At 38.8% G+C, this 24,265-nt stretch overlaps 1 protein-coding gene across 1 annotated transcript in view; it reads right to left on the bottom strand.

The window, feature by feature from the left end:
* Positions 1 to 1,432, bottom strand: part of NAMPT (nicotinamide phosphoribosyltransferase) — a 31,046-nt gene extending 29,614 nt beyond the window's left edge. The window contains exon 1 of the mRNA XM_081146409.1: positions 1,097 to 1,432. Coding sequence (XP_081002535.1) covers positions 1,097 to 1,153 — 57 coding nt within the window. The 5' untranslated portion in view covers positions 1,154 to 1,432. The remainder of the gene's footprint in view (positions 1 to 1,096) is intronic.
* Positions 1,433 to 24,265: the final 22,833 nt, after the last annotated feature.

The raw sequence follows: 24,265 nt of genomic DNA, 5'->3' as shown, positions 1-24,265 counted from the left end.
ACTACTAACCTACTTTTCCATATATTATTTTATTTTTAACCTCTAGCAAATAATCACAAGCCAACATTTTAACAATACCATGTACATAAAAGAGCACATGGGGTAACACATACCCAAGGTCACAAAGTTACGTTACCTACATAATATCTAAGGGCACTCAGAAAGTAGGGGAGTAAACATCTGCCACATTTTTTCTAATAATTCTTTACTAATGCGTTGGTTTCAAATAAAATTAATGAGGCAGCTATACATGCAACAGTCCAACACTCATATAAATTCTCCAGGATTAAAACTACAGTTCCTTTAACTCTTCGTGTTTCACTTTCCTTTTCACAGAAATCCTGTGGCCCTAGTGGAGTAAGGGCAGATCGGCCTTTTCTTGCAATAGGGGTTAAAGATCATGAGTGATCAGCAGGAGCAAAGGAGTTTGAAACGGAGCCCAGTGGAGTAGGACGAGGAAATCCAGCACGGTTACCGAGGACAGATAAGTGTCCTCCATACGGGGCCACAGGCAGAGGAACGTGGCAGGCTGCTCAGGTGCCCCTACTAGGACCTCGCCCACACCTTCTTCGAGAAGGGACATTAACTGCTTAGCAAGAGCTGACCGCGTCCGACTCAGCTCCGCGGGGAAAATCCCACTTCTCAAACCCCGTTCCCTCTCCACCGTCAAGCCCCAGGGGCTGTTACTTAACTGACCCACTCCTAGGGCGAGCCCTCACGAGGGCCAGTCCAGCCCCGCCCCGCCCGGGGCCAAAAGGCCGGGTCCACCGTAGGTCTCGGGCTCGGCCGGTGACTCCCAAGCCGGCCTGGCCCCGGGCGGCGGGCGAACGCGCAGGCAGGCGGCGCAAGCTGGGCCCGCCTCAGCCCCTCGCCGCGCCCCCCACCACGCACCGCCAGGCCCCGCCTCCTGCCGTCCATCCCTCCATCCCTCCTCCATCCACCTCCTTCCCACTGCGGCGCCAGCTTCACCTGCCCCGCGCCGCTGCCCGCGCCTTCCCTCGGGACTGCCAGACCGGCCCCCCGCGGCCCCCCAACCTCGCGCTCGCCCCAGTGCGCCGTCTCCTCTCCCTCACCTGCCCCCGCCCCGAGCCTCTACCTTGTAGGAGTCTGTGGCCAGAAGGATGTTGAATTCGGCTTCTGCCGCAGCATTCATCTCGGGCCGGAGTGGGGGCCGCGTACCAGGGGCTGCCCGGCGCCTCTGCTAGGAAGGAGAAGAATGGGCTTCACCGCGCTCCGTTGCTTAAGTCACCGCTCGGTCGCAGGGGGAGAAGAGGGGGGGAACGGAGCGGGGAGGAGGGGCCTGAGGAGGGCGGGCCCGGGAGCCGTGACGCAGCGGGGGTGGTGGCGGCTAGCGCGCACGCAGTCGGGGACTCGAATAGCCCCCTCACTTAGGCTCCCCGCCCCCGCCCCCGCCCCCGTCCAGTCCCGCCCCGCCCCGCCCCACCCCACTACCGGGTCAGGGACGCGAGGGGCGGGGCGCGGCCGCGCGTGCGCAGCGCGCATGGGCGGGGCGGCAGGGAGGACGTGAGGCACGCGCTCTTTCTCGGAGACGCCCACCCGGGGGAAGCTGGAACGGTGGGGCTGTTCCGGCCTTTGACCCGGGCCCCCGCTTAGGCTTCATTTTCCGGCCGGGCGGCTGGGCTGAGCTGAACTGAGCTGAGCTGGGCGGAGAGGGGGCAGTCCCTGGCCTCGCCACTCCTGTAATCACGGGTTCGCCGGCCTCGCGGACACCTTCCTGTTCTACCCAGTCCTGGCCCGTTTTCGGAGTCCTCCTGAAGTCACCCCACCCAGCTGGGGGCCGTGGAGCCTCCGCCGGTCTCCCCGTCCCCATCCCCATCCCCATCCCGCAGGTACTCGTCTGTGTCTCAGGCTAGGCCTGAGGATCGAGCCTTTCGCCTCCATCCCTCTTAACCCTCCTGATCCTCCTAACCTGCGCTTTAAAATCTGAAGACCTGAGGTGAGGAATAAGGTCTGAGGGGCCCCTTTAATCTGACACTTCGACCCCGCTTGCCTCTGGCTCTCTTGTGAGCTCTGTGATCCTTTGAGGGATGTTTTGACTTTCACGGAAAAAGCGCCTGCGGCGAAAGGCGGGGCATGAATTCAGTTCTCACAGATGAGATGACGAGACCTAATTGAATCAAATATTGCCTAGAAGTAAACGGCAACGGGCCAAGTTTTCGACAGGGTGCGAAACCGACCATGGTTCAAATTGTTAAATATTGGGAACCGGGTTGGACACCTCCAAATAAACGACGTCACATGACTTCACCAAATGCAGCCCATCCATTTACGCAGTTCTCTTGTGTGGTTGCATTTTTGCATAAAGCTAAGATTCCCTTTGTCTACTGGTCAATAGCTGCTATTTTTAATTTTAAGATTTGGGTTTTATAAGTAGCTGGGGGGGAAATGGTTTAATGAAAACGGTTACAAGGACTTTATAGACTCCTTCAAGTTAGAAGTCTTATGGGGGAAGAAGGGGAGTGTGACTTCAGGGAGATTCATCATAAGAAAACTGAGACCTCTTCAATTAAAAGTAACTCTGGTACAGACTATGTTCTGGAGTCCATACAGATTCTTAGCAATTGCCTCCATCTATAGCTAGATTCCATATAATCAAAATTCACAGAAGTGGGGAAATAGCTCTAGAAACTCACTAAAGTAGTAAATAATACTGATACATTTCAAACTATTTTCATCAGCAAGGTTTAAAGCAAAAGAAGTTTGTTGGTGGTTTTTTTGGGGTTTTTTTTTTGGTTGACCCTGTATTTACTAGGGAAAATTACTTTTAAAAATATTCAAATAATTAAATTATTTTTAAAAATTATTTGGGGAGATTTTGTTAATTTAGTTAAAGCAATGCATTTTCCTTCAAGAGAAGGAAAATGATCCCTTTTCCCCCTTTCAATTTTTTTTTTCTTTAGTCATTTAAAATTTTCATAACCTACTTTACTTAAATGACAAATTCTTTTTGCTTAGCTTCCCGGAATCCATTTTTGTATAACTGACCATTGTTCTATGCTGCCTTATAGGCGGGGGGATTCTGATTACAAAGTGGGCTCTGTTTATTGCAGTATTTTTGTTTTAAAAAAGCAAAATAAATTGTTCTTGCAGTACTTAAGCTGAATTTAAAGTTTTAAGGTGAGAAAGTTTAATATCAGTGCAGTTAAAAATGTTAATATTACATTGACATGTTAAATGTAGGAACAGTCATAAGGCCTGGAGACGTATTAGTGACTTAAACCCTCACAGCAATCTCCAGAAGAAAAGAGGAAAATGCAGTCATGTTACCAATGGAAAATCACCATTTGCCTATGATAGAATTAGGCACACCCTGTATGCAACTACATGCTTAAGCTGGACCAATTTTGAATGAATCAGGGTTAGAACTAGAACTATGAAGTTATCACCAAATACAAAGTAAAGATTTCATTTTGAAATGATCTTTCTTGAAGGAGTTTAACAGCTAGCATACCTAGTAGCATGTAAAAAAAATCTGAGAAACTGTTTTTCATAGGTCCCCACAACATGACAAAACTGGACTAGTACAAAGACTCAGACCCCATCCCTTTATTTAAAGCCCTGCATTATTCTATCATTCCTATCGAAGAGCCAGTCAAGCAGGGTGAATTAGGCATCCAGCTCCTTGTTTATATCCCAGAGTGCTATGAAAGGTCTAAACATGTACATTTGATCAGGCAAAGTGGGTGTTACTACACCATTCCTGTTTCCACACACCTTCCAGATAGCCTTTGGTACAATTTTGTTTTTCTAAGTTGCGTCAGAATTCCAGCCTGACCTGGTTTCACCTCAGTAAAAAACACTGGAGAAATAGCTATGAGGCTCACCCACCTGCAAGTCATGACAACGTTCCTATCCATCACCCTTCAAAATTTCCTCTAGCCTTACCAAGTAGTAACAATTGTCACAAAGACAAACATAACGAAGGAATGTTTTAATTAAAGTTAAACCTTTTTCTTATTGAAACTTCCATTGTTTTTGGGGAACCTTCCAGAGTTCTAATTTCCTAAGGAAAAGGCCTTATCTACAGAAATACATGGGTCTTCATGGATCTGATTATCAATGCTAACCATCCCTGAAGCACTCTTTAATGACTCAGTCTTCTGGGTCCTTTATAACCACACAGAGACAGGGAAAACTGCTGAGTCTTAGCCTAAGAGTATGGAAGTGACATAGTAACTGTAACCCATATACAGGAAGAATTAGTGCACATACTTGGATTGTTTACAGGCATTGTGTTGCAAAATGTTTCTGTTGTCAACTGAAAATATCAACCAGGTGTTTCATCACCAAAAAGGATTTATTTGGGAAAAAGAAAGGGGTTGCAATCCAGTACTTGCAGTCATAGCAAGCCACATGAACACTCTGGCCTGTGTGCCAAGATAGACAAGTATTTATTTAAGGGAAAAGGAGTTAAGGGAAGGTGAAATTACAACCATAGAGCTCTTCCTATAGGGTTCTCGAAATTCTAGAGTATGAGAACTTACATAAACCCTAGCTCCTCCCATAGACCCTCCTGACTGATTATGTTTTCTTCAAGTTACAGTTAGTCTTTATCACTGTACACTTTTTTATGGTATCCTGTGGTCTCACTGTGCTATGCTCTCTAACCAGCTATTTGCCTGGGCAATACTGACTGCATCATCTGTATGATGTTCAACTCTCTACAAATCTCATATCCTGCAGGAAGTCTTCCCAATCTGTGCTGCATGGCAAGTCTCAATCTTCCCACCTTTATTAGTTGTGTTTTTGCTTTCCATTATATCCAAACATAATTTTTTAAAATCCCAACCAAATAAAATGGGAAATAAAGGTAGAAAGCAAAAAGAAAAGATTTGAGTTTGTTTTTAAAAGTAAAGTAAATGTGGACATACATGTTATGATGCTATGTGTGGAGATTTGGGTGTTATGATAGGGGCATTTATAATGTCTAAAGATTGAGCACCTGAATTAATCTGAAATGTAACTATATTACTTATTAAATTGTAGAACACATATACTTATGTGAGCAGGGATTTAAGTTTTTTTTTTCCTTAGGCTTCTTTCTCCTAGGCCTTTGCACCCTGCACTCCCCTTTATCCCGGACTGAAGCTATTAAGGAGGTGGCGCAGCTGTGAACAATGGGTTAAGATATCACCTTATCGAGTCGAAGATGCATGGCCAGGCTGACCTAACAGTGAGTCAAGATATCAGCTTATCAAGACATCGCCAGGCGACCAAGATCAAAAAAATGACTTCCAGGACTGCACATACAGTGGTACCTTGGTTTTCAAATGTCTCCATTGACCAACATTTTGGTTTACGAATGCCCTAAACCCGGAAGTAAATGCTTTGGTTTTCAAACTCGCCTCGGAAGTTGAACATGCCACACGGCTTTGGCTGAGCACAAGATCCTTAGGCCGAACTGTTGTCTGTTGATCCCTTGGTTTTCGAACGTTTCAGAACTCGAACGGTCTTCTGGAATGGATTACATTAGAAAACCAAGGTACTGCTGTAGCTGCATTCCATTCCCGGCCTCTGTTTACCCCATATAACCCGATCCCTCAGGCCACTCCTGAAGCCAGGGTTTGGATGCTCGTATGCTCCCCGTATTCTTGGTTGGCCGGCCTTCTCAATAAATGCCTTGTATGATTCAACCCAGGCTGTGCTGAATTGGATACAGTGACAGGCAGCCCGAGCCCCACTGGGGTTTCCCGGTAACAATAATTACTTATGAGTTTTGCCGATGACCTCTTTATTTAAGACTCAATGGCCAAAATTAGTGACTGAGAGAATGCGAGTGTCAGAAGTATATAAGTTTGTCAAGATCTTTTAATGAAGTGTTTTCCCTAAATGAGGCTTGCTTTTCTGAGACAAGCTCAAATTAACATTTTTAACTTTAATGCTTTTAATGAGTTTTAGAAAAGTATAACTAACACATAAAACTCAATTTTTCTTGGGAATTACTACTTAAGATGAAGCCAAAGTAGGTGGGCACTCAGACTAGTGAACCTTACTACTTTCCTTGCCTTTTTAAACCTGTACATTCTTTTCATAACCTCAACATAAAACTGGTTTTCTTGAAGAAGAGAAACATGAAAGGCTACATACTGTGTTTTCATTTATATAAAATTCTAGAAATTTTACAATTAAAGGAAGCAGATCAATGACTGTCAGAGGCTGGGGTTAAGGGAAGCAGGAGTGCTTCGTAAATATTTATTGAATGAATGAAGGATCAACTTCTACAACCAACAAAAGCAGGATGGCCCTTGTGATAGATTTCATTGTTTGCCCATATTCAAAGTCCCTCTCAATTGTACTGTTCAGCCTTGTTCCTCATTCCTCTCCTATGCCCCCGTTTTATTGAACTCAGGCATGATCATGGGATTGCTTTAGCCCTGAAATGTGCATCACTTCCCAGCAGAAGCTTTAAGAGCTCATGCATGGTTTGCTGTTCTCTCTTTTCTTTCTGCCTCAAAGACTGCAGTATTCCAGGTAGGGGTTGATCCACATGCCTAAATCCTGAAATGTGGACAACACAAAACCGAATCAGCGCCAACTTGCACTGGCCATATAGTGTGAGTGAGAAATAAACCTTTCTTGTAAGCCATGGAGATTTTGGAGGTTGTTACCACAACATGACAAGGTTTATCCTGACAGATATAGACACCCACATGTTTTCTTTTTTTCTCTAGGCTAAGGGAAAGTGGTATCCCTCCTTCTGTCCCTGGTTAATCTCTCTCACCTGTGCTCTGGATTCACACACACACCCGCCCCCGAACACACACACCTATCTGCTTAGGTCCTGTGCATTAGTCATCACCCCTTCTCTCTTCTGAACCTTCAAACACCCCCTTTCTCTTGACTTCTTGGCATAGAAACATATTTGAATCTCTCCCATCTTAAAGAACAAAACAAAAAAAAACTCCTCCTTTTCCCAGTTATCACAGTATTTTTTTCCTTCTCCAGTAAAAGAGGTCTCTGACTCCCATCTCTACTACTTTCTTTCTTCATCTTACCAACCTGTGTGGCTGTATAAGCTGGCACGCTCAATGTTTGTGGTTCAGAGATATTGGCTAGTAACACCAATGAAAGAAAAAGATGTTTCTTTTCTTTCCTTCATTGAATCATTATTCCTCTTGTTTTTCCCTCTGACAACAGGGTGAAAGAGTGTTTTCCTCAAAGAAAGTCTAACCACAGTCCATCTGCCATGGAACTTGGCTGTAGGTCCCAGAGTAAACCACCTGTTATCTACCTTAAAATTTATCTTGGTCTGGGGCTAGGCATCTTTCTTTCCCGGTGGTGAATTTTCTGTTCCCCTGTTAATCAGAGGCAAGGGAACATTTTGGATCCCATCTTTGTCCAAAGGTGTTAATCATACTATCAATCCCAAAAAGTTTTCCCCATTTTTCATATGAGGCTGAGGGGCTCCTCATGCAAAGAGGAATCCCTGTAGCATGCTCTGAAATTCAGAATTCTCGAGTTGGGCATGTGTACCGGATGCCCCACAGATACTGTTCCAGAAATAGTTTCATCAGATCGCTCAAAGGTGATCAAATTATAGAGGACTGAGAAACACTAACTAAACTGACAAGCAATACATTGGTCTCTTCGAGGGAAAATTTATGTAATAGCAATGTAAAATAAACCTGACTTGACAATGGGATCCTGTTATCTGTACAGTAGTTTCCTTCTGAAAAACAGTTTATATATCAAGAATTTGTTTGGCAGATACAGAATAAGACATTGTTAGATTCTCTCAAAAAATATCTCCATTAAGCCATCTAAGTCTTGACAATTTGCTTTTTTATTCTGGGGATATTTTTGTCAAGGTTTGGGCTGTTGGCCTTCTAGAATCAATGCACCCTCTTCTTGGATAGTATCAGAAAACAGTGGATTCCACAAGTACCATTTCAGTGTGTCAGGCAAGTTACAGTGCAATTTCAATTTACATTAGTGACATTTGAGTCATGTTCTTGACATGCCATTGGTTGTCTTCCAAGTCTTCCAACAGCACATTTGTAAGCTGTATCTTCAGCTTTTGGTGTTGTAATTACATTGCTTTCTGTTTTCACTTTCAGATGACCTTTTCCTTATTCTATCCCCACATTCTGGGGATAGAGTAGCCCTTCATGTGCCAACAATATTCAAGTTTTAAGAATGACTTTAAAGCTGTGTGCCAGAACCGTCACATTTACTAAGAATTCACAAGTTTCTTCACAATGAAATTATTCAAACTAATTATTCATGTGTGTGAATATAGTGAAATGTGATGACTTACATAATTTGGGAGGGCATAATTGCTCCATGGGCCCTGAATTCTAATTAGTAATGGATATAATGGAAATAATAAGCTTATACAGATCATGCTTATTCATTCTAATTATTTTTACACATTTAGAAGTTTGTATTATTTTTGATCTTGTGACAAAGTCTGTGCTGAAAGAGATATAAAAGTGAAGAGCTGGAAAATTATGCAATAAATTTGATTATATAACTTGTTGGCAATTTGTGCATGACTTGCTATTTTTTTAATTAAACACGCATGAACACATAAGTTATCTTGAATACTTACAGAATTCAGAAATATATATATATATAGGGTTAAAAGTATAAGTTGATTTGTACTTTCTGGCTTGCTTTGAATTTCTGTTTTTTAAACAGGAATGGGTGTTGACTTTTTAAAATACTATTTTGGCCTGACTGGGTGTGGCTCAGCGGTTGAGCATTGACCTAGGATCCAAGCGATCGGGGTTTGATTCCCGGTCAGGGCACATGCCTGGGTTTCGGGCTGCAGCCAATCAATGACTCTCATCATTGATGTTTTTATCTCTCTCTCTCCATCTCCTTTCCTCTCTCTGAAATCAATAAAGATATATTTAAAAAAATAAAATATTAAAAAGATATTAAAATACTATTTTGGTTATCTATTGAAATAATCACATGGCTTTTATCCTTTAATCTTTCAGTGCAAAAAAATTATATTGAATGATTTCCCAATATTGAATGGACTTTGTTTACCTGAAGTAAACTCCACTTCTTGATGTTGTATTATTCTTTTTTAAACGTCTTTATTGTTGAAAGTATGAGAGATGTCCTCGTTTTCCCCGCTAGCCCCCTCGACCCACTCTGGCCTCTTCCCCAGGCCTTCCCCAAACTATTGTTTGTCCATGGGCTATGCATATACACATATAAGTTCTTTAATATATTGCTATATTCAATTTGTTAATATTATACTTAGAACTTTCACAGATATGTTCAGGAGTGACGTTAGCCTACAGTTTTCTTTTCTTTATCTTAAGCTATATCTTTGTCTGGTTTTAATATTAGTGTTATACTATTCTTAAAGAATGAGTTGAGAAGTTTAGCATCTTTTCTTATCTTTTGGGAAAGTTTATACAACATAACAGTTCCTTGTTAGAATTCTTATGTAAAAGAACTTGCCTTGGTGCCTTCTTTTATTTGTTTTTTTCTTTTATGTAACTTTTTTATTATTGAGAATTTCAAACATATACAAAAGAAGTATAACATAATGAAACTTGATGCACCCATCACAGAGCTTCAATAATTGTCAACTCAAGGTCAATCTTGTTAAGTCTGTTATTTTAATATTATTTTGAAGCAAATCCTACATACTATACCACTTCAACTGTAAATATTTCAACATGGATCTCTAAGAGATAATTACTCTTTTTAAAAAAACATATCCACAATATCATTATCAAACAAAAATATATCAATAATTCCTTAAATCTGTGCTCACATTTTTAATTGCTTCATAAATCATCTTTTACAGTTTGTTTGAAGCACAAATAAGGTCCACATATTGTAATTGGCTGATATATTTTAAAATATGTTTTAATATATGGGTTTTTCTTTTATATATTTTCTTTATTTGCAGTTTACTTGTTGGAAAAATTAGTTTTTTTTGTAGTTTCCTATGGTCTGAATCCATGTTATACAACAGAAATTAACTGAGAGCTACATGTATAACTTTAAATTTTCTAGTAGCCACAATAAAAAATGTAAGAAGAAACAGGTAGCCCGGCCGGGCATGGCTCAGAGGTTCAGCGTCAACCTGGGATCCAGGCGATCGGGGTTTGATTCCCGGTCAGGGCACATGCCCGGGCTGCGGGCTCAATCAATGACTCTCTCATCATTGATGTTTCTGTCTCTCTCTCTCCCTCCCCTTTCCTCTCTCTGAAATCAATAAAGATATATATATATAAAAAGAAGAAACAGGTACAATTTACTTAAATAATATATTTTATTTAACCTAATATATTCAAAATATTATCACTTTAACAAGTAATCAATATAAAAATTATTAATGAGATATTTTACATTTCTTTTTTGGATATGAATCCAATGTGTATTTATTTTACACATATATACTTCTTAATTTTGACTAGCCACATTTCAGGTGCCCAATTACCACATATGGCTAGTGGTTACAGTAATGGATACTGTAGGTCTGGATTCTGCTGAATGCAATCCTGTGGTATAGTTTTACATCTTTCTCCAGACTATTTCCTGTAGATGAATAGTTCCTATAAATTTAGAGACTTGATCCTTAGATGATTTATTTTTTATTTTTTCAAGATTACCTCATAGGTGGTATGTGAAAAAGCAGCAGGAGGCACATGTTTACTTGTCACTCCTGTGGTGCTGGCAGTCATTGATGCTTAATGTTTAGATCTATTAATTCATTTGATGTTATACAATGGTAACACTCTATCACTATTTTCATCTATTAGCAGAAATATGTCTATAAGGAGAAACTTCCCATCATGAATTATTTGGGTATCTAGACACCAATTTCAAAATCACACAAGGAAAGCAGAAAAAATTCTCAATTCTTTCTTTTTATGTGCTACTTTTCAAAATAATTACTTAACTTTCTAATATACTCCAATTTAGTAAGTTTTATTATTTCCTGTTCTGATTATCCATTGCTGCGTAAAAAATCACCATAAACTTTATTTTTATTTAAAAATTAAAAAAAAATTTAATTGCAGTTGACATTTAATAGTATATTAGTATTAGTTTTAGGTATACAACAAAGTGGTTGAACATTTATATAATTTGCAAGGTGATTTCCTGATAAGCCTAGAACTCACCTGGCACCATACATAGTTATCACAATATTATTGACTATATTTCTTATGTTGTACTTGACACCCCTATTTTGTAACTGCCAATTTGTACTTCTTAATCCCTTAACTTTTTTTGCCCAGCCCCCCAACCCCCCTCTCATTTAGCAACCATCAGGTTGTTCTCTGTATCTATGAATCAGTTTTATTTGTTTGTTAATTAGGTTTTTAGATTCCACAAGTAAGTCAAATCATATGGTATTTGTCTTTCTCTGACTTATTTCACTTAGCATAATACACTCTAGGTCCATCCATGTTGTTACAAATGGTAAAACTTCATTCTTCTCAGTGGCTGAGTGATATTGCCTTATATATCACAACTTTATCCATTCATCTATCAATGTACACTTAGGTTGTTTCCATATCCTGGCTATTATAAATAATGCTGCAATGAACATAGGGATGCAAATATTTTTTAATTAGCGTTTTGGATTTCTTTGGATAAATACTCAGAAGTGGGATTTCTGGGTCATATGTAGTTCTTTTTAATTTTTTGAGGAAACTCCATGTTATTTTCCAAAGTAGCTGTACCCATTTGCAATCCCACCAACAGTGCACAAGGGATCCCTTTTCTCCACATCCGCTTCAATGCTTGTTTGTTGATTTATTGATAATAGCCATTCAGACATATGTGAGTTGATATCTCATTGTGGTTTTAATTTGCATTTCTCTAATGATTAGTGGCATTGAGCGTCTTTTCATATGTCTATTGGCCACTTGTATGTCCTCTTTGGAGCAATACTTATTCAGGTCCTCTGCCAATTTTTTAATTGAATTGTTCTTTTTTTTGGTGTTATATTGTATGAGTTCTTCATACATTTTGGATATTAACCTCTAATCAGGTATATCATTGGAAAATATCTTTTCTCAATGGGTAAATTTTCTTTTCACTTTGTTGATGATTTCCTTTGTTGTGAAAAAACTTTTTAGTTCCATTTGTTTATTTATTTATTTTGTTTCCCTTGCCTGAGGAGACATACTGAAGAAAATATTACTAAGAATAATGTAAAATAATTTACTACCTACGTGTTTTTTTTCTAGGAGTTTTATGGTTTCAGTCTTGAATTCATTTTGAGTTTGTTCTTGTATATGGTGTAAGGAAGTGATCTAGTTTTATTTTTTGGCATGTGTCTTTCCAGTTTTCTCAACATCATTTATTGAAGAAACTGTCTTTATCCTATTGTGTATTTTTGCCTCCTTTGCCATAGACTAATTTGACCATATAGGCATGGGTTTATTTCTGGGGTCTCTGTTCTGTTCCATTGATCTACTTGTCTGTTTTTATGCCGGTACCATGCTCTTTTGATTACTATAGCTTTGTAGTATAGTTTGATATCAGGTAGTGTGATACATCTCACTATGTTCTTCTTTCTCAAGATTGCTTTGACTATTCGGGATCTTTTGTGGTTCCATATATATATTAAGATTATTTGTTCCAATTCCGTGAAAAATGCTATTAGTATTTTGATAAAGATTGAATCTGCACAATGCTTTGAGTAGTATGGACATTTTAATGATGTTTATTCTTATCTATGAGCGTGGTGTATTTCATTTATTTGTACCTTTTTCAATTGCTTTCTTCAATATCTTATAGTTTCCTGAGTACAGGTTTTTTACCTCCTTGGTTAAATTTATTCTTAGTTATTTTATTTTTTAGGTGCAATTGTAAATGGGATTGTTTTCTTAATTTCTCATTCTAATGGTTTGTTATTGGTGTATAAAATGCAACCAATTTCTGAATATTAATTTTGTATACGGAACTCATTTATCAGTTCTAATAGTTTTTTGGTGGGATTTTTACGGTTCTTTATATACAATAGCACATCATCTGCAAATAATGATAGTTTTATTTCTTCTTTTCCAATTTGGATGCCTTTTATTTATTTTTTTGTCTGATGACTCTGCCTAAGATTTCTGATACTGTGTTGAACAAAAGTGAAAGTGGACATCCTTGTTTTGCTCCTGATATTAAGGAAAAGGCTTTTAGCTTTTCCCTATTAAGTATGATGCTAGCTGTGGGTTTTTCATATATGACTTTGTTATGTTGAGGTATCCCTCTATTACCACTTTGCTGAAAGTTTTTATCATAAATGGGTTCTGGATTTTGTGAAATGCTTTTTCTGCATTTATTGATATGATTATATTATTTTAATTTTGTTTATGTGGTATAACACATTAATTGATTTGTGGATATTGAACAAAACCTTGCATCCCAGGAATAAATAAATCCCACTTGATCATGGTGTGTGATCTTATAATGTATTGCTGAATTTAGTTTCCTAATGTTTTGTTGAGAAATTTTGCATCTATATCCATCAAAGATATTGGCCTATAATCTTTTCTTGTAAGGTCTTTGTCTGGTTTTGGTATCAGTAATGTCAGCCTCATAATATGAGGCTGGAAGCCTTCACTCCTCTTCAGTTTTTTGGAATAGTTTCAGAAGAATAGTGGTAAATTTGTTGAATATTTGGTTAAGTTCACCTGTGAAGCCATCTTTTATTTTTTTGTGTTTTTTGGCGGGGATGGGGGTGTTATTACTGATTTGATTTTGTTAGTAGTTATTGCTCTGTTCAGATTTTCTCTTTCTTCTTGAGTTAGTCTTGGAAGATTGTATGTTTCTAGGAATTTATCTATTACTTCCAGACTGTCCAATTTGTTGGCATATAGTTGTTCATAGTATTTGCTTATAAACTTTGTATTTCTGTGGTATCAATTGTCACTTCTCCGCTTTCATTCTGATTTTATTTATTTGGGTCCTTTGTGCTTTCTTGATGAGTCTGATGAAAGGTTTATCAATTTCATTTATTTTTTCAAAGAATTCTTTTTTACTGACCTTTTTATTGCTTTTTTTATAGCTTCTATTTCATTATTTCCACTCTGATCTTTATTGTTTCTTTTCTCCTACTCACTTTAGGCTTTGTTTCTTCTTTTTCTATTCCCTTAGGTAGAAAGTTAAATTGTTTATTTGAGATTTTTCTTGTTCTTGAGATAGACCTGTATAGGTATGAATTTCTCTCTTAAAACTACTTTGGCTGTGTCCCATAGATTTGGGTTTATTGTGTTTTCATTTTAACCTTCCTCAAGTTATCTTTTGGTTTCTTTCTTGATCTCATTGTTAACCCATTCATTGTTTAGTAACAGTTATTTAGCTCCCATGTGTTTGTGTTTTTCAATTTTCTTCTTGTAATTGTTTTCTAGTTTTATATCATTGTGATTGGAGAAGATATTTGATATGATTTTAATCTTCTAAACCTTAATGAGACTTATTTTGTGTCCTAACATGTGGTCTATCCTGAAAAATGTTCCATGTGTACTTGAAAAGAATATATATTCTACTGCTTTTTAGTGACGTGTTCTAAAAATGTAAATTAATTTCATTTGGTCTAATGTGTCATTTAAGGCCACTGTTTCCTTGTTAATTTTCTGTCTGGATGATCTATCCATTGATGTCAATAGAATGCTAAATTTCCTACTATGACTGTATTACTGTAGATCTCTCCTTTTATGTCTGTCAATATTTGCTTTATATATTTATGGTGCTCCTTTGTTGGATGCATAAATGTTTACAAGGGTTAAATACTCTTGTTGGATTGATCCGTTTATCACTATGAAATATCCTTTTTTGTCTCTTGTTATAGTCTTTGATTTAAAGTCTATTTTGTCTGATATAAGTATTGCTACCCCAGCTTTTTAAACAATACCATTTGCATGAAATAGCTTTACTTTCAGTCTGTGTGTGTCTTTCAATCTGAAGTGCGTCTCTTTTAGGCAGCATGTGCATGAGTCTTGTTTTCTTATTCACTCAGCCACCCTATGCCTTTTTATTGAAGCATTTCATTTACATTGAAAGTAATTATTGATAGGTATTTAGTTACTGCCATTTTATTAATTGTTTTCTGATTGTTTTTGTAGTTCTCCATTACTTTTTTATTCTCTTGTATGTTGATGACTTTCTGTAGTGTTGTATTTAGATTCTTTTCTCTTTATTTCTTGTATATCTATTGTAGATTTTGCGTTTATGGTTACCATATGCTTTATATATACTGAGCTATGTTTATAGCTGTTCATGTTAAGTTGATGGCTGCTTAAGTTTGAACACATTCTATAATCACTACTATTTTTACTCACCCCTACATCTTTATGTTTTTGTCATTTTTTAAAATTTCTTTTGTGGCCCGGCCGGGCGTGGCTCAGCGGTTGAGCGTCGACCTGGGATCCAGGCGATCGGGTTTCGATTCCCGGTCAGGGCACATGCCCGGGTTGCGGGCTGCAGCCAATCAATGACTCTCTCATCATTGATGTTTCTATCTCTCCCTCTCCCTCTCCCTTCCTCTCTCTGAAATCAATAAAGATATATTTAAAAATAAATAAATAAATAAATAAATAAATAAATAAATAAATAAATAAACTTCTTTTGTGTATGTGTTTGTGTGTATCCCTTAACTTACTGTTGTAATTACACATGATCTTCATATTTTTGCCTTTTAACCCTTTGTATTAGCTTTATAGTTGGTTGATCCACTGCTTTTATTATACGTTTGCCTTTTTCAGTGAAATATTTTCTTTGTGATATTTTCCTATTCATATTTTTGACCTCCTGTTCTTATTCATATTCTTAATCTTCTCCTTCTCTTTCTCCTTCTTTTTCTTCTCCTTCCTCTTCAAGTAGTCCTTTTAACATTTCTTATAGTACTGGTTTGGGGGTGATGGACTCCTTTAGCTTTTTCTTGTTTAGGAAGCTCTTTATCTCTCCTTCTATTCTAATTAATAGCCTTGCTGGGTAGAGTAGTCTTGGTTCTAGGTCCTTGCTTTTCATTACTTTGAAGATTTCATGCCAATCCATTCGGGCCTGCAGAGTTTCTGTTGAGAAATCAGCTGATATTGTGATGGGAGTGCCGTTGTAGGTAACTACCTGTCTTTCCCTTGCTGCTTTTAAGTGTATCTTTAACCTTTGGCATTTTAATTTTGATGTGTCTTGGTGTGGGCCTCTTTGGTTTCATCTTGTTTGGAACTCTCTGCATTTTCTGAACTTGTATGTCTATTTCCTTTTTCAGGTTAAGGAATTTTCAGTCATTATTTCTCAAATAGATTTTCATTTCCTTGTGCTCTCTTTTCTGGTACCACTATGATAGAATGTAGGTACTCTTGATGTTGTCCCAGAAATCTCTTAAATTATCCTCATTTTTTATTCTTTTTGTTTGTTTGCTGTTCTGATTGGGTGTTTTCTGCTACCTTATCTTCCAAATCACTGATTCAGTTCTCTGCTTCATCTAATCTGATTTTGATTCCAGCTAATGTAATCTTCATTTCAGTTATTGTAGCCTTCATTTTTGACTGGTTCTTTTTTATAATTTCTGCCTTGTTATGTAAGTTCTCACTGAGTTCATCTATTTATCCCCTAAGTCTATTGATTTTGTTCTTTGATTTGGAACCTGTTTCCTTGTTTTATCATTTTGGTTGTCTGCCTGTATTTGTTTTTATGAATTTGGCATATCTGCTATGTCTGCTGCTACTGGCAGGGTGGCCTTCTGTGGTAGGTGCCTATTGGCATAGTCTCTCTGGTCACCTCAGGTGGGTGCTACAAGTGTGGCCTTTGCATGGGTTGAGTGTACCTTCCTGTTGTAGTTGAACCTTGATTGCTATTAGCATGTCAGTGGGTGGGATTAAATCTTAGTCTGATTGACTGTGTGGACTGATCATGACTATAGTGAATGAGCTATTGTGCAGGGGCTGACCCCACAGAGTGGGATTCTTTTCAGCAGTGCTCTGTGCCTGACAAGTCCACCCTTTGGGTGTGTTTGTGGAGCTAATTGGGTGGTGCTCTGGTTTTGTCTGAAGCTGGCCACCAGGTGTGTTGGTTCTGGGGCATCTTAGGAGGGGCTCCATGCAGGCCCAGGTCCAGCCAGGGGCCACTTGGTAGAAGCTACAAAATGATCTGTGGTTGGTAGCTGCCTGTGCTGGGTTTGGAGGCATGTGGGAGAGACCATGGTGTGAACCGAGGCTGGCTACCACTAGTGCCACACTTGGGACCACATAGCAAAAGGTATAGGGCATGCTGAGGCTAGCCACTGCTTATTTGGGGTTTGTTGAACTTTGAGAAATTTTAGGAAAATCTGCAGCATGGGCAGAAGGTGGCCACTTATGTGGGACAGCCACTGAAAGAGGTTTGGTCAAGCATATGTGTTGGGTGGGATAGGGGTCTCAGGAAATCACCAGGATGGGGTGTGGGTTCTCAGCCAGATTAATGGAGACTCAGATTTGATGCCCTCCTGTGCCTGCAGCCTGGGAGGGGGGAAGACTCAACAAAGGAACAATGGCACTTGCCAGCACCTTAATCCCAGAGAGAGCTGCCCCTCCAGCTCTCATCCTCAAGACAGACAATTCAGTTCCTTCCCATATGTTCCTGGCACTTTTTGAGCTACTATCCCTTCTCTGGAGTCCTGGGTGAGTGTTTGTGAGAGAGTAAGTCTGTGCTTGGGCCCTTGAAGAGAATGCCTGGGTCTCCAGCAGAACTCTGTCTCACCTGGACAGAATCCTTGCTGATTTTCACAGCCAGATGTGAGGACTCCTCTTTTCAGCACTGGTGGTCCAGCCTGGAACCCTGGTGTGGAGCCGGGACCTCTTGCTCCTGAGGAGGACCTCTGCAGCCAAGATATCACTTTTGATTTTTTTTTTAATCCTCACCTGAGGATACATTTATTGATATATAGAGGAAGGAAGGGAGAAAGAGAGAGGAACATTGATGTTAGAGAAATATCAGTGGGTTTCCTCCCATATGTGCCCTGCAACTTAGGTATGTGCCCTGACTGGGAATCAAACCCACAAGCTTTTTTGGTGCATGGGATGATACTTAAACCAACTGAGCCACCCAGCCAGGCTCACTCCTGATTCTTAATGGCAAGACATGGATGTGGGACCAGCCTGTTTCATGTCTCTGCCCCTCCTACCAGTCTCTATGTGGCTTCTTTTTTACATCCTTAGTTATAGGAGCTCTGTTTAGCTAGTCTTCAGGTGGTTCTCTAGGGTTATTCTATAATTCAGCTGTAAGTTTGATGTGGTTGTTGAAGAATGTGAGCAGGACATTTACCTACTCTGCCATGTCAACTTTAAGACTCACTCTGAACGTAAAAAAAAAGTTACTTCTCTCAGTTTCTGTGGGTCAGGACTGCAGCACAGACTTAGCTGTGTGTACTTTTGTCTCAGTGTCTCTGTTGTAGTCAGATAGATGCTGGAGCTGTATCAGTAGGGTCCTGGTGCAGCTTTTTTCTCTCTTTTCTTGTAGTACCTGGACCTTTTCATGTGGTTAGCCGACTACTCACAACATGTGAAACTTAAGGTAGCCAGACTGCCTACATAGTGAAGGCTTCTAAAGCAAATATTTTAGTGAGCAAGGTAAAAAGCTACATTGCCTTTTATATCCTTGCCTTTGAAGTCACACACCATCACTTCCAGCATCCTCTCTCTTATGGGAGTGATTATTAGTCTTTTGTCCATGTATCATTTATTTATTGCTGCATAATAATATTACCACCAAACTCTTAACTTTGCTTTCTTCTTTGGGACACTTCTTGGTTTCTGCTTAGCTATGTTCCCAATCTGCAAACTCTAAGACCCTTGAATAAATGTTTATCATTTATTTCTGGCATAGCCTCCAGACATTTTTTAGTTCATCTGACATATATAATTGAATTTTTTAAAAAATAGAGTTTTTCCCCCCTATATATTGATGGAGGAATTTAATCCATTCATATGATCAGATCATATCCTGACATTTTCCTTTATGTTTCATATACACTATACTTTCTTGCTGATTTTTCTCTTCTCTCGGAACATCAAGAGAAAATCCTTAAATTTCCTTGAGTAAAAAGAAAGATTATTTACAAAAGAATAAAGAGCAGAATGTCAATGAACTTTGCATCATCAATAGCGGATACTGGAAGACAATAGAAGAATCTCTTGTTTTGAGAGGAAGTTATGTTTATATTAGAATTCTACAGTCAGTCAAATGTGACTGCATTAAAATGTAAGAGGGTTTTAAAAAGACAGTTTTGAACATGTCATGATTCTGTAGGACTTGGGAAATTCCACTGCTGCCCACTGCTCAGTATTGGGTGGGGAAAACCATGCTAAAATGGGAGGATCTCCTCTGGTCTAACTCTTTATTGTTGTCTTTTGTATTCTTGCCCAACCATGCTCCATTTTTGGATTCTGAGATTGGCACAGGGGTCAGCAAAACTATGGCCCTCAGGCAAAACCCATCCTGCCACCTGCTTTTGTAAATAAAGTTTTATTGGAGCATGGCTATGTTCATTCATTTACATATCTATGATTGCTTTTATTCTGAAATGACAGAGTTGAGTAATTACTACAGAGTACATAACTCACAAAGCCTAAAATCAGGACTAGGACTAAAGTGAGGAACAAGAGGCACCTAGGATGCAATACCAGGGAAGTGTTCCTTTTTAAGGCTGACCATGTACTTGCATGACCCTGGGCATGAGTGTCTTCTTAAATTTTGCTCACTAGCCTCACTCTACTTTACACTCTGTCTGAAACATTTACTATGTGGCTTATAACAGAAATTATTTCCCTGGCTTAGAATTTTTCTGAAATTGTTTGTATTTCTGGAGCAGTCTTCTCTTGTGCATAATATAAACCATGGTTTTCTGCTTTCTGCTATCTCTGTCAATTTTATAATACCTTTTTATTTTGTGATTCATTATTTTTAAAAATTTTTTTTCTAGGTATTTTGGGTAGGAGGAGAGGTAGATCTAATTTTATAGAGAAATCTAATGACAATTCACTCTAAAATATAGCATTTTAATATAAACTATCCTTCTTTTGGTCCTTTTTTCAGTTTTCCTATGGAATTATTGGGATGGTTTTTTTATTTTGTTTTGTTTTTTTTTCAGATTAAATCTGACAGCACTGCAAATGACATGGTGTAGAATTATATATCCTCTCCCAACCACCTTTTGGTTCAGTTCCTAAAAGGTTCATAAATATGTCACTGGAAATTTTATTCATATTGATTTTTTTCCTTCTCTGAGCCTTTTTATATTTATTACATGTGGCATAGAATTAATATCTTTCTTTACCTCTTATTGCCTGCCTTGCACAGTAAAGCACTATTACTGACATGTTTATTTATTCAGCATCTACCTTGTGCCAATTGCTGTTCTAGGTTCTGGGGCTACAATGGCGATGGGAAAACTGATGCTCCTTCTGGTCTCATGGAATATACAGTCTATCTAAGGAGATGGAGATTGATCAAATATTGGGTTATGAACCATGGGAAGTGGTGTGAAAGAAAGATATGAAGCTTTTAAAAGGTGGTCTTGACCTGGAATGGTAGTTCTGAGAATGCTTCCCTGAGAAAGTAATGTTTGAGTTAAAATTTGCAGTAGAAGTAAGATTTAACTAAGTAAAGTTGGGGAGAAGAAAAGATTATTTGGAGGAGAAAGAACACTTTATGCAAATGCTTGAGGCAGTACTGAACATGGCACATTCCCCTATGAGGGAAAGTTTTGAAAAATGAGGCTGGAAAAGGGGGACAGGGTTTACATTATATATATGTTGTGTATTTTGGTCTTAATCTTTAGTGAAATTGGAATCTATTGACAAGCTTTTAAGCTGGGAAATGACATGGTCACATTTAAGTTAAACAAAAATCAATTTGCCAAAGAGTAGAAAATTGGATGGACGATATGAAATGGCCAGTTAAAAGGCTATTACAGTAATTCAGGTAAGAGTTGGTGGTAGATTCGACTATGGTAGTAGGAGAGAAAATAAAAGAAATTGATTGATTAAAGAGATATTCAGAAGGTAACATGAACAAGTCTTGGTAATGATTTAGGTATGGAGGATGAACAAGTGACGTGTGATAAGAACAACCCCCAAGCTTTGGGCTTACTCATTTGAATAGATTTTGGTGCTGAAATAGTTACTGAAAAAATAAAAAACCACCACAGATGAACTAAGTTGGGGGGATATATCATGTTTCAACTTGGGATTTTTGAGTGGGAAGTGCCTCTGATACTTGCAGATGAACATTTCACATAGCTCTTTTGGTCCAGAGCTCAAAAGAAAGGTCCAGAATAGATGCACATTTAAGAAATGTGGTATTTAATCTGTGTGTGTGTTTGAGATTGTCTGAGGAGGTTGTCTAGAGAGCCTGCAACTTAGCCTTTAGGAACTTAAAGGCAGCATGAAAGAGGATGAGCCAACAAAGAGAACAATGAATAGCAGCCACAAACAAAAGAGGAACACAGAAGTGCACAGTATCATGGAAGCTAAAGAATAAGCATGTTTAAGGAAGGGCTCGGCCATCATTGTGGCTGCTGATTCAAGAAGAGGATCAAAATATTTATTGAATCTTTTGGCAAAAAAATTACTAGTAATCTTTATGAAAGTTTCATAGTTTGGTAAGGGAAAAAGCCACATAGGAATATGTTGAGAAATTGGTGGCAGATAAGGAAACTGTGTTGGAAATGTAACTAATGGTACCAACTCTTTGGTAGTAGAGTCTCCACAAATGGAAGTGACTATAAAATATTTTTCTTTTTCTTTTTTCTTTTATTTCCTTTACTTTTTCTTTCTTTTCTTGCTTTCATTTACTTTTTATAAAAGAAAAGTGTGTGTGGTTAAATGGGATAGAAGGATTCAGAAGAGACCAGTAAGTTAAAGAACCTGAAGAGAAAAGAAGTAATAAAAAACCTTAAGCCTCTAAAACAGGTGTGGAATTCAGAGAGCCTTGGAAGACTTGGAGAGTCACTGCCCTCTCACAGTCTCATGTCCTCTCAGTGCTTGGGACAGTTATGTTTGCAGAGTACTATTCAGGTGGATGTATGTTGATGACTGTTTTTTGTTTATTGTTTTTGGCTCAGTGAATGATAATGAAATGGAGCAGAGCCATTTAGGTCATTTGCTCTTGACATCATTATTCTAACATTATGCACACAGCCTTTTTCCTTTTAAAATAATTTTGTGGCATGTGCTTTTTAGGGCATGAGGTCCTTCATATCAAGGACTCTTTGCTGATGTTTTATATCTCCCCTAGCTCCCTTTGTGGGATTCAATGTTTTGCCTAAAGTCTGGTTCAGATCACAGATAAATGGAGAAGATGAGGTACAGGCAGTTCTTACTTCTCATCATTGCTGCTGACTCATCTGGCACCACCAGTACTCATATCTCTCTGTTATCCTGCAGGAAGCATTTTCTGCATAGATCCAAATGGTAAAAATCAACAGCATATGAGCAGTAATACACATGACAGTCAAGAGTTTATTTTACCTCAAGGTGATTAAATACATAGTTTTCAAAATATATTACATCTAAAGATGAGCTAATCTGTATCTGAAGGTTTATATCCCAGGCCACATTAATCAGATAAGTAAGCCATTCTAGAATTAAACAGAAAAATTTAGCACTTAAAAAAAAAATGGCACTCTTGTATCCTTTTTTTGGTGTATTACTTAGCAATATTATTCAGCTAAACAAGGGTGAAAAGCTAAGCGAAAGACAGTGTGGGATAAAAGAAAAGATACAACTAAGCTAGTCACACAAGTACTTACACTTTTTAAAATCATTAAAAAAAAGAAATGTCAAAATGTTCAGCAAGCTCAGAGAGCAATAATCCAAATTAAAAGGGAGAGTCAATGTTCTTCAGGAAAAAGAAAAATGGAGTGACTTCTATGTAATAGCTAGCATGAGTAAGAAGCTGGAATTTATTTATAACATGGATAAAAAAGGAGGTATTTTTTCTCTATAAGGCAAATTCAAAGCAATCAGAAATGCTAAAAAAACGAAAACTATACAAGAAGGCCAGATCCAAATTTACAATCTAAAATGTATAATGCTTTTCAATAATGGATGGAAAGGAAGAAAGGAGAATCCTTAAAATCTTAACTCCAGAACATACTTTTTTGAGTGGCTCAGGAGTTATGATGTTGGTACAATACAGAAGAAAAGCACACTTGGCCATGACTCTTCTTTTCAATAAAAGTCACTGTTCCTGAAGGACAGCTTTTCCCTTCAGCCACCACTTTCCCTGGAAATTCTCCTTCCCTGGGAGGAGAGAAATCATCACTCCTTACTTGTTTCTCTTAACACTGCCCACATTTATGTAAAAATCCTTTCATTAAACTGTCTTCCATCACCTCTTTTTAAGTATCTACTAGTACTCTGCCATCAAGAGAAAGAGAGTAAGACAATACTTTAAATTCCATTTAAGGAGAGGTTTTTAGTGAGAAAGAGGCCCAGTGAGCCTGAAGCAAGTTCTAGTGAATCAAAGAGAGAAAGAAGCCCAGGACAGCTACCTGACATTTTTATGAAAGGGGACTGCCCTTTCAAACAATAACATCCCTCCATCCCTCATCCCTCTACTTCATATTCAGTCATCAGTAGCTCTCAACATTAAAGACTAAAAACCCCCATTGTAGGATTCCAAGATGGCAGAGGATTAGGTGGAAGCTACACTGACCTTCTTCCAGTTTAGTTGTAAACTGGAATTACAACTAAAATATAGGAAAAGCATCCTGAATAACCAACTAAAGACTAGCTGGAGAGAAGCCTTACAACCAAGGGTTTACAGAGGAGGCCACATTGAGACTGGTAGGAAGTGCAGAGATGTGAGGGGGCTGACTGGGCTCCCACAGGCAGCAGCTGAAGTTCTGGAGGGATATCTCACCTACAGGGAGTTCCCCAAGAAGTCAGGGGTCTGAACCCTAATCTGGGCTCCCCAGCCCAGAGCACCAGACCAGGAAAGGTGCTCATATAACTCCTGGCTGTGAAAAGCAATGGGGTTTCTGTCTGCCAGGGAGAGATAGCTAGAAACGCAGGCACCCTCTTACAAGGCCAACACACAAAATTTCATTTGCAGTCAGTCATCTTGGGCTCTGGCAGAGAGAAGGCAGAGTGGACTAGAGCTGCATGAGGAGAGTCTGGGGCTTGTGGCTTTGAGGGGAGAGCTGATAGGACAATGACAGGATCCCTGTGCTGAATAATTCCCCTGTACTGCAGAAGCCATCTTTCTCAGGCAGAACTTTCCCACCCATGAAGCATTAGCTTGGGGAGAAGCAATAACCACACCTATTGGAATCCCTCTTGCCCCAGCT

Source organism: Miniopterus schreibersii (assembly GCF_964146895.1).
Source record: "Miniopterus schreibersii genome assembly, chromosome: 9".
Taxonomy (NCBI): domain Eukaryota; kingdom Metazoa; phylum Chordata; class Mammalia; order Chiroptera; family Miniopteridae; genus Miniopterus; species Miniopterus schreibersii.
The sequence above is the reverse complement of the archived record's forward strand: the minus strand, read 5'-3'. Positions and strand labels throughout refer to the sequence as shown.